Source organism: Cucurbita pepo, unplaced genomic scaffold, assembly GCF_002806865.2.
Source record: "Cucurbita pepo subsp. pepo cultivar mu-cu-16 unplaced genomic scaffold, ASM280686v2 Cp4.1_scaffold000450, whole genome shotgun sequence".
Lineage (NCBI taxonomy): Eukaryota > Viridiplantae > Streptophyta > Magnoliopsida > Cucurbitales > Cucurbitaceae > Cucurbita > Cucurbita pepo.
Genome location: NW_019646680.1, coordinates 13,925 through 24,712, shown reverse-complemented (window position 1 = coordinate 24,712; position 10,788 = coordinate 13,925). Strand labels below are relative to the sequence as shown.

General features: G+C 36.9%; 1 protein-coding gene across 1 annotated transcript; it reads right to left on the bottom strand.

The window, feature by feature from the left end:
• Nucleotides 1-200: 200 nt before the first annotated feature.
• On the bottom strand, nt 201-6,579 carry LOC111785323 (probable LRR receptor-like serine/threonine-protein kinase At1g51880; the record flags this gene model as incomplete). Its single annotated transcript, XM_023665732.1, is given in 12 exon segments — nt 201-836; nt 924-1,113; nt 1,966-2,040; nt 2,117-2,243; nt 3,189-3,418; nt 3,534-3,700; nt 3,796-3,876; nt 3,962-4,033; nt 4,139-4,210; nt 4,305-4,449; nt 5,099-5,604; nt 5,891-6,579. Coding segments are annotated over 12 exon segments (2,748 nt in total), but the record flags the coding sequence as incomplete, so codon positions are not given.
• Between the last annotated feature and the right edge of the window lie 4,209 nt (nt 6,580-10,788).

Sequence of the window (10,788 nt, the reverse complement as noted above, 5' to 3'; positions counted from 1 at the left end):
AGTAAACGAATCAATATTTGGATCTGCAGAAAAGAATTGTGACACCACATCAGGACAAGCGGGGTAGTATTGAGGTTCGGTTCATTTGAACAAGAGCTCGAGAAACCGTGCAAATGGTTAAACTGATGACTTCAAACTTTGGTCTATAAAACTAATGCATGGTATTCTTTTCAATAGCCTAAAAATGGTCCACTCATAAAAGTTGAAGTAAAAATGATTACATATCTAAAAGTCGGTTATACTACATCACTATTATATTTATACATGATAGAGGTGATACTCGGTTCGATTTTATTAGTCTTGAGCCAAATCGAGAACCGAATCAAACCATTCAATCTAGTAAAAACAAGAGTCGAACCAATTTCCAACTAATGACAAAATAGATCGGTTTGGGTTCGGTCGGTCCGGTTAGTTTCGAGTCCTAATGGGTTTTATGTGTGGACTACCTTGGAGAAGGAGCTATTTCAGATTCTGAGAGGACTCTAGTGGACATGACACGAGTTTGTGTTGAAGTACTTTGAAGGACTGCCAAGCACTCCTTGAGCTCCTCCAAAACATGGCTCATGTCCGGCCTCTGCACAGCATTTGGCTGTGTGCACGACATGGCAAGTTCTATGATTTTCCAAGCTGAGTTTTTGTCAAAATCTCCTCCTAACTTGGAATCAACAATGTGTTCAATATCTCCTGTTCTGATCACAGACTCCACCCAGTTCAATAGGTAAAAGTTCCCCTGAGAAGATTTTGTTACTGCAGGTTGTCCAGTGATCAGCTCAAGCATGATGATCCCAAAGCTATACACATCACTTTGCTTATTAACGTTTCCATGAGTATGAGTTCTGTGTATTAACCACATGAAAATGGATATCCAAGTCAATAAGAAACAAAAGTGTTGAGTATTCAAAAGTTCTTAAAACTCTACTTACATAGGATCGAGATATCCAGGAGTACCAGCGAGACGAGTTAAAAGTCGAGATTGATTTTCAGTTAAAAAGGTTCTGGATAATCCAAAATCAGCTATTTTAGCATGCATTGTCTTGTCTAATAATATGTTGGCAGGTTTTAGATCTCTATGTATGATTGGGGGTTTGCAGCCATTGTGTAAATACTCCAATCCTGTAATATGCATAGTGCAGGCGTGCAGCCCAAATTAATAACACTTCATATAATCATATATCTTACCCTCCAAGCCCAATCCTAGCAGATATTGTCTGTTTTGGCCTGTTACGTATTGTCGTCAGCCTCGCGGTTTTAAAACATGTCTACTAGGGAGAGGTTTTCACACCTTATAAGGAATGTAACGTTCCCCTTTCCAACCGACGTGGGACCTCAACCCACCCACCTTGGGGCACAGCGTCTTCGCTGATACACCTCCCAGTTCTGGCTCTGATACCATTTGTAATAGCCCAAGCCCACCGCTAGTAGATATTGTCCTTTTTGGCCTATTAGTATCGCCATCAGTCTCACGGTTTTAAAACGCGTCTACTAGGGAGAGGTTTCCACACCCTTATAAGGAATGTTTCGTTCTCCTCTCCAACCGACGTGGGACCTCACACCCAGCTTCAACAAATTGGAGAGATAAGATATAAACAAATAGTAGATATTGTCCTTTTTGGCCTATTAGTATCGCCATCAGTCTCACGGTTTTAAAACGCGTCTACTAGGGAGAGGTTTCCACACCCTTATAAGGAATGTTTCGTTCTCCTCTCCAACCGACGTGGGACCTCACACCCAGCTTCAACAAATTGGAGAGATAAGATATAAACAAATAGTAGATATTGTCCTTTTTGGCCTATTAATATCGCCCTCAGTCTCACGGTTTTAAAACGCGTCTACCAGGAAGAGGTTTCCACACCCTTATAAGGAATGTTTCGTTCCCCTCTCCAACCGATGTGGGACCTCACACCTATCTTCAACAAATTGGGGAGATAAGATATAAACAAATGGATTTTGATTTTGCTTACTAACCCCGAGCTACATCCACTGCAATTAGAACTCTTCCAACCCAGCTAAGAACATTCATATTTGAGTTTGTATTTCTGTCTGCATGGAAAACACATAATGTTAGATTAAAAGTGTATCTCAATGGCGAATGCAGAGTATCCTACAGAGTACTTACTTGATACATATTGTTCTAAACTGCCATTAGCCATGTATTCATAAATAAGTGCCCTGTGATCGCCTTCATCACAGTATCCAAGAAGAGAAACCAAGTTGCAATGATGAAGAACCATAAGAAGTTGTGCCTGCATTATTATAATAAATGTTTTACAATTAATATGATATATTAATGAATGAAATAAAGTAGTGGCAATCAGCTTAGCTCCTAGTTTAAGTAGCTGTATGCGAGATCCACTTCGGTTGGTTTAGAAAGAGGAGCGAAGCATTTCTTATAAGGGTGTGAAAACCTCTCCCGAGTAGATGTGTTTTAAAAATCGTGAAGCTGACGGCCATACGTAACGAACCAAAGCGGACAATATCTGCTAGTGGTGGGTTTGGGCTATTACAAATGGTATCAGAGCTAGACACCAGACGGTGTGACAACGAGGACACTGGGCCTCCAAGGGAGGTGGATTGCGAGATCCCACATTAGTTAGAGAGGAGAAGGAACCATTCCTTATAAGGATGTGGAAACCTTTCCCTAGTAGATGCGTTTTAAAAACGGCGAGGCTGACGGTGCTACGTAATGGACCAAAATGGATAATTTCTGCTAGTGGTGGGCTTGGGTTGTTATAAATGGTATCAGAGCCAGACACCGGACGGTGTGACAACGAAGACGCTGGGCCCCCAAGGGGGGTAGACTGCGAGATCCCACATCGGTTAGAGAGGGGAACAAACCATTCCTTATAAGGATGTAAAAACCTCTTCTTAGTAGACGCATTTTTAAAACTGTTAGGTTGACGGCGATACATAACGGGCCAAAGCGGACAAATTCTACTAGTAGTGGGCTTGGGCTGTTATAAATGGTATCAAAGTTAGACACTAGGTGGTATGTCAGCGAGGATGCTACGCCCCCAAGAAGGGTGGATTCTGAGATGCCACATCGGTTAGAGAGGGGAACAAACCATTCCTTATAAGGGTGTGGAAACCTCTCCCTAGTATACGCATTTTAAAAACAGTAAGGTTGATGGCGATACATAACGGACCAAAGCAGACAATATTATATAGAGCGTTGGCAGTGGCATATGTACCTCTGCTTGAAATTCTTTGTAGCCTTGTTGTGATGTTGGTGAAAGCACCTTCACAGCAACCATGGTTTGTTGATCTTCAAGAACACCCAGAAAAACTTTCCCAAATCCTCCTTCTCCAATAACCACTCTGAAGTCTTCAGTAATACTTACAACCTCCAAATAAGTGTATCGTCTGTTCTTCAATCTTATCGCTCCTGATCTTTGCTTCCTTTCAACCGAATTATTATTGCCTGAGGAAATTCTAAAACTTCAAAATGTAATAACAACAATCCAGGACCAGGCTGTTTACCAAACAAACACCAAACACTGAGTGAATAAATAGAATAAGTGAAAGGAAGAACAAGCCTTTGTTGGTTCTTCTTGTATAGATAATCATTATAATCACTCCTCCCAAGAGAACCAGGACAAGGGCTGCTATCACGCCGCAAAAAATAGGAACTGGAATGGTCAACTGCTTCTTTCTGTGCAGGTTGCATGGAGGCGACCAACAGAGTTCAGGATTTCCTTCCACACTGAATTAAATCAAAAAGAAGAAAATGAAGTCCTCTAAGTTTGTGGCTGTATTGAATTTGAATGTTCAAAATAAAGATAGTTTAAGGAAAGAGACCTTAAAACTAAAGTGCTATCTTTGGACTTCTGGAGAAGAGTTTCAGGAACTACACCAGTGAGTTTATTCCCACTCAAAATACTGCATGCATGGAATGAGAAGAAATATAGGTTACCCTGTAATGTATATTGAAATAATGTTATGTTTTTAAGATCAAATGACATACAGATATTGCAGCTGTGGTAATAGGCCCAAGGATTCTGGTATTCCTCCTTTCAACTCGTTATAGGATAGATCTCTAAGATATAACAAGAATCATGACAGTATTAAACATAAATGTCGCAAGCAGCGCGATTATAGTCAAATCAGAGGGTTTTTGGAGCATGGAAATTGAAATAGTTACATGGAGTTGATTGCTCTAAGAAGGGAGATGGAAGCTGGGATATCTCCTGTCAAGTTGCTGTTGCTTAAGTTACTGCATGCCAAAACATAAATTTGGATATCACTGACAGATTACAGAAATTTGAACTCTTGATTCAGTGAGTTTTCTGGATGAGAAAGTACTTAACAGTGAAATGATTCTAGGCCAAGAAGGGGGGTTAGTGTTATTGCTGCAAGTCAATCCCTCCCAGGAGAATGCTGGCGGTTCACAAGGATCTCCCTGCCAATTTTTACTCAACTTGTAATGGCTCTTGATGTCCCTTATTGCATTCACTGCACAAAAGTACACGTATATATGAGCAACTGTCCAAACCCACCGCTAGCAGATATTGTCTTTTCTGGGTTTTCTCTTTCGGGCTTCCTCCTAAGATTTTTAAAATGCGTTTGTTAGGGAGATGTTTCTACACCCTTATAAAGAATGATTTATTCCCCTCTCAACCGATGTGATATCTCACAATCCACCCCTTTCAAAGTCCAGCGTCCTCGCTGGCATTTGTTCCTCATGGTTGAAGAGGGGAACGAGTGCCAACGAGGACACTGGGCCCCAAAAGGGGTGGATTGTGAGATCCCACATGGTTGAAGAGGGGAACAGAGAGGAGAACGAGTGTTAGCGAGGACGCTGGGTCCCGAAGAGGTTGGATTGTGAGATCTCACGACGGTTGAAGAGGAGAACGAAACATTCTTTATGAGGGTGTGGAAATCTCTCCTTCGCAGACACATTTTAAAACCTTTAAGGGAAGTCCGAAAGAGGAAGCCTAAAGAGGACAATATTTGCCAACGGTGGGCTTGGACTGGTAAAGCAATACTTGGTTGTAGCCATTTTTTGGAACGATTCGACGAGGTAAGACTCTGTTTGAATGATTTTTTAAACACTTAAAAAGTCATTCTAAATAGATGCTAAAGAAAAGGAAGAGAACCCTACCATCTTCGGAGAAGGTGAGTGAATTAGTAGTGTCCATGGTATAGAAAATCTGAATGGCATTAAGGATAGGAGGGAGGGAAGAGGCAGAGGTTGCAGAAATTGACAATTTATTAACTTGGTTAAGAACCACATCATAGCCTTTTGAGCAAAGGGATTGTGGGGTGAGATATTGGAGCAGTTTAATGGAGCTGGTGATGGTATGAACATCGTTGAATGTAATACTCATTTCTCGAAACTGCCCAGATGGAAGCTTCTCAATCTCTGCAAAATGAAAGCAAAAGTAATACCGAGAATTACTCCCTTCCCTAGGCGTCCAGGTATACTCCAATGGAAAGCTGGAATTGGTGGCACGACATGCCGTTTGCAACAGAGCCGGCGGCACCTTGTGTGGATCATCGTTGCTCTCGGTTATAGACGCCTCCGTTGACACCAATATCGAATTATCACCAAATGCATTATCACATTCGTAACCTTCCCAATATCGATCAAAAACATCTTGCGGGTATCTGCATTATAATTAACCAAAAGGGTAGAGCCCGGTTGCAAAGTAGACTATATCATTGCATGAACGTATCCTAATTATACCATTGCATGATATCCTATCCATATAGTTTTATTCAAATCTGCCATGACATAGTCTAACCATATCATTTCCTGAGCTACAGTTACATTATGTGTATCGCATCCTTTTCGTATTCTATCTCAAACATATCATCGAATACACCATAACGTAAGAGTTATCATACCATTCACATGTCATAACATATGCATACAAGCAGAAGTATTGATTACCGAATTTGTTTGGTGCCTCCAATGTCCATCTGTGCCGAAAGTCGCAAGGGTTTTGCGTGGTCACTGGGATCAGTTGGGTAAAGGGAGATGTCCAATGGTCGTAATTCCAAGGCAGAAATGTAAGGCACTCCATTCGCGATTCCAGTGTTAACTAAACAGACGTCCAGATAATCCATGCCGCCGGCGGAATTGGAAGAAGAAGGAGTAACAGCATCTAGAGTTAGACTACTTAGTCTTATAGTAGTCCAGAAGTTCACGCCCAGATACAGGTCAAAGATCGGGGTGGTGTTTAAGCCGTCATAATCGCCATACACAAACGAAGCTCTGATCAGATATCTTTTACTACTGCTCTGTTCTTTCATCTGGTTCTGATCTGGTGCAAGATGATAGCAATTCCTTGTGCCGTTTGGAAAGCTTCTCAAACTCCAGTATTGTGATGCCAAACCCGCACGAAGCTCTGGTGATATTTGATAGCTCATTCCTGAATCCATCATATATTTGTCAGACTTATAATCCAACCCAGGCCATGTGCCTATCGCATCTTCAGATGCGCCGCAGTCGATGTTGATGAAGCCATCCACCGATCCTTCTTTCTGCAGCAGAGAAGCGGCGAGAAGGCAGCGGCAGTGGAAGCCCATCGCCAGAAGACATACACACGCACACACCACAGAAGCTAAGCGCGATTCCACGCCCATGCCCATGCCCATTACCAGGTAACGTAAAACAACCAAACTTCGCCATTTTTGGGTCCCTAATTATTCTCTCTATATAGAACCAAACTTCATTGTTCTTGAATTTCCACTCTCAATTTTGAATTGGACGTTCTTGACTGCCATTTCATAAACTTCATTTTCAAATTCCAAGTTGTGAAGTAGAGAACAAGGCTCGAGAACTTCTCGTCCTCGTCCTCCTCCTCCTCGGCTTTTACAAACTAAATTTATCTTTTTATCGAAGGTTAGGTGGTCGGGTTTTACCCGACGGAAGACAACTTAAGAACTCTCACTATGTTTCGAGCTATCTACACCTATCGAGTATGGTCATTTAAGAGACCAGTGTGGAAGTAGAAACCCTTGTAAAAGTCTCATGACCTGGTGGTCGGTGTAACAATAATGACATTTGCCACTAATTTCAAGTCTTGAAGTAGAGAACAAGGCTCGAGAGACAGCAACTTTTCGCTACTATCAAGTTTAAAACACGGCAATTTTTAGTCTAGAAGTTTGAAATATAATTATAAATTGTCTTAGTTAAATTGGCGATGAATATTAAGTGGCACGTCAATTTTAATCTCATCCCAAACAGAGGTTCATATAACTCGAGAATAACTATTTTGAACGGGGCGGAAAATGGTGGCATTAACGCTCGACACATAATTATATTAAAAAAAAAATTAACTTTTTTTATAATATTGAAATTTGAAATTTTAATAATAAAAATTATATATAAAAAAAATGAGTTTCTTGTAAAAATAATTAAAAGATTTTTATTTGTCCTTTCTTCCTTTACTTTTTATTTTGAATATAGTTAATTAATGAATAGATATAATTTGAGAAATCAATATAAATTAGTTATTTAAATTAATAAATCAATAATAATTTTAAAAAATACTTATTTATTTAAAATTAAAAGTTATATAATTTTATTAAATATAATTTATTCTAAGATAATATTATTCCCAATTATTTATTAATAAATAAAAATTAAACTAAAATCTAATTTATTAAAAATATTTTAATAATTTGAGAAAATAAAAATAATATAAATAACAATTAATTATTTAAATAGCATTAAAATGGTTGAAAGTAATCTACCGAATCAAATAAAAATATTATTTATTTATATGAAAAATTTAAAACATTTTTAACAAACATCAATCACATTTTTTAATTTCAAACATATGTGGTTCGAACTAGTCTGTATATATAAAGTAGAGTCGTTTTTAGAGGGCAACGTATAGTTGGAGAAAATTTTTAGATCTATTTGAAATTTTAGGTTGGTAACTGGAATAGGGTTTTCAACTATGTCTTCTATTTTCGGGTTAGGTCGAGTTATTTATTTTTTTATTTAAAAATATTTTTTTTTTATCTATCGTACATATCACATCAATAACTAAAATCTCATAAAACTCAAATATCGAATTTAACAAGTTATAACATATCACTAACATTTGTTATCAAATATTAAATATTCTTAATTTTCACATTACTAAGAGTGAAGTTGATCCGACAGTAATTTTAAAATTTTTACAGTAATTTTTCAGGTTGATCTGACAAAAAAAAAACTCCGTTGTTTTTCATTTTATTTATTATATTTATTTGAAATTAATGGATTTATTGTCGATCTTTGACACAATCTTCATCATACACCCTTTTTCGTTCAATTATTTATTTATTTTATCACAGCTCATTTTATCTTATTTTATTTTATAATGTAAGCTTAAAAGGCGGTCTAAAATAAAATAAAAAAAATTTAAATTTTAAGATAATCTAAAAAATCAATTTTTAACATTAAAATTTCAATGTTACCCTTATATCAAATTATATATATAATTTATTAATTATAAATTTGGATGGAGTTGAAATTAAATAAAATTTATTAATTTTCATCCCTAAATTCATAAATTATAAATAATTTGAATTTTTAAATGTTTGAATTTCAATAAACCTTAAAATTACCAATTAATATTTCTTATTATATTATTTTAAGATGGGTTAAAAGAAGTATAATGACTAAATTAAAAAAATATCCATCAACTTTTCACATTATATATGACGTCATAAATATTAAAAAAATTGAGATTTCTTTGAGTACTACCGGGTTATATTTATACAATTATTTATTATTTTATTTTATTCTTTGTTTATAACAAAAACATGGTTCAAATCTTATTTAACTTTCATCGATATCAAGTTTTCATGGCAACTTAATTTGGGACGAAGTTTCAATCGGGGGTATCGTAGCACGCCGGAGTTAGGTGGCGGCGGCTTGCAGCTCACACAGCTCGGGTATATCAGTCTATTAACTATATCAATCAACCCAAAAGTTAAAATACAAAAAGAATATCTTACCCGTTAAAGTACAAAAGCTCTCACGAGATCGGTTGTGATTCAACTTTGACTTTTGATTTGACTAAAACAATTAATTTGATTTAAATAGAGTTCGTAATAGATGTCTTATTTACTCGTGTTTGAATTCTAATTATTTTTTAAATCGTTGTGGACAACTTCTATGAGTCGGCTCGGGTTTCTATTGATCTTGGTATGCGGAAATATATTTGACTCGGATGCCGAAAATCAGAAATTTTGTGAATATTTTAACAATTATAAAATAATTTTTAATAATATATTAAACCTTTATGTCATTTATTCTTCACTTACAATATCAAACTCTAAATTTTTGTTTGCATGGGGAGAGTCTCCTTATTCACTAAGCATCTTCAAATCGTTTGATTTTCTTCCAAGCTCAGCTGCAAGTTTTCATGGCGACCCATTCTGAGACGAAGTCTGAATCGGAGTGGCGCAGCACCGGCAACAGGATCCCGCCGGTGCCGGCTCACAGCACACGCAGGCCGGGCATATCGGTGGCTTATTAACTGTATCACCAAACTCAAAAGCTTAAATATAAAAAATCAAATGGTTATTAAACGGAGCCTTAACGAATTCTCACCTTGTTGCAGAAGCACACGAGTAGCATTGGCAGTGGAAATCGTCATGGGAGAGAGAACCATGGCAAAGACGAGAACCGTGACGAAAATGGAGGTCGGATAGAATTTATGTGTAGTAGCCATTGCTGGAATTTGAAGAGTTATCAGTAGGTTGGTATGAAGCTTGAAGCTGTATGTATGTGTTTATATAGGAAGAATATTGAAATTGGTCGAAAGAAGCGAAATTAAGTATATTTGTACAAATTTGACTTCTTTTTTTTTTTTTTCTTCTTTTCATGTTGCATAGTCCAACTTTTTCATCCAATTTCTAATATTGTATATGAAACGAATCAATTTTGATGGGTTGGGACTCCGACTCGAAATTCTAGTTTTAAAAAAATAAAAAAATATATCTTAGATTTTACGGCCCATAACGTACATAGATGTGAAAACAACGAACATCTTATTGACCGTTCATGTTCTTTCATATCACTTTGAGTTTGAGTCGACATTTTATCTCCAAAATAGAAAACCCTAACTCATAATTGTATTAAATTTGAACTGATATTACTCTTACTATTTCAAAAAAATGGGTTGGATATGAAATTTGATGTCCGGCCTTCATGATGTGTCTGATCCCTTATGGTTTGAAAAGAAGTTTTGAACGGTCATTCGTTCATTTTTATATCTTGACGTGAGATTCTACATCGATGGGAAAGGGGTACCGAGCAGTTCTTATAAGGGTGTGGATAGATCTCCCTAGTTGATACATTGAGTGAAGGTCTGAAAATGAAAGTCCAAAATGACAATATCGCACGAGAATGCTGAGCCGCAAGGAGGTGGATTGTTAGATAACTTATTTCTTATAAAAGTGTGGAAACCTCTCTCAAACTCAAAGAGGGGATAACATCCATTAGTAATGAGCCATTACAAATGATATCAAAGTCAAGATGGTGTGCCAAGAGGATGTTGAGCTCCAAGGGGATGGAATGTGCAATCCCACATTGGTGTGTATGACAAAATAGTTACTTAGTTCTCGTTGGACCTCCAAGGGGTGTAACGGTGGGTATGACAAAATAGTTGGTTGACTTGGTCAATTATATTTATTATTTTTGGAGTTGAATCGTGTGAGGTGGCTATTCTATCTTCTCGAGGTGACTATTTTTTTTTTTTTTTTTTTTTTTTTTTTTTTTTTTTTTTTTTTTTTTTTTTTTTTTTTTTTTTTTTTTTTTTTTTTTTTTTTTTTTTTTTTTTTTTT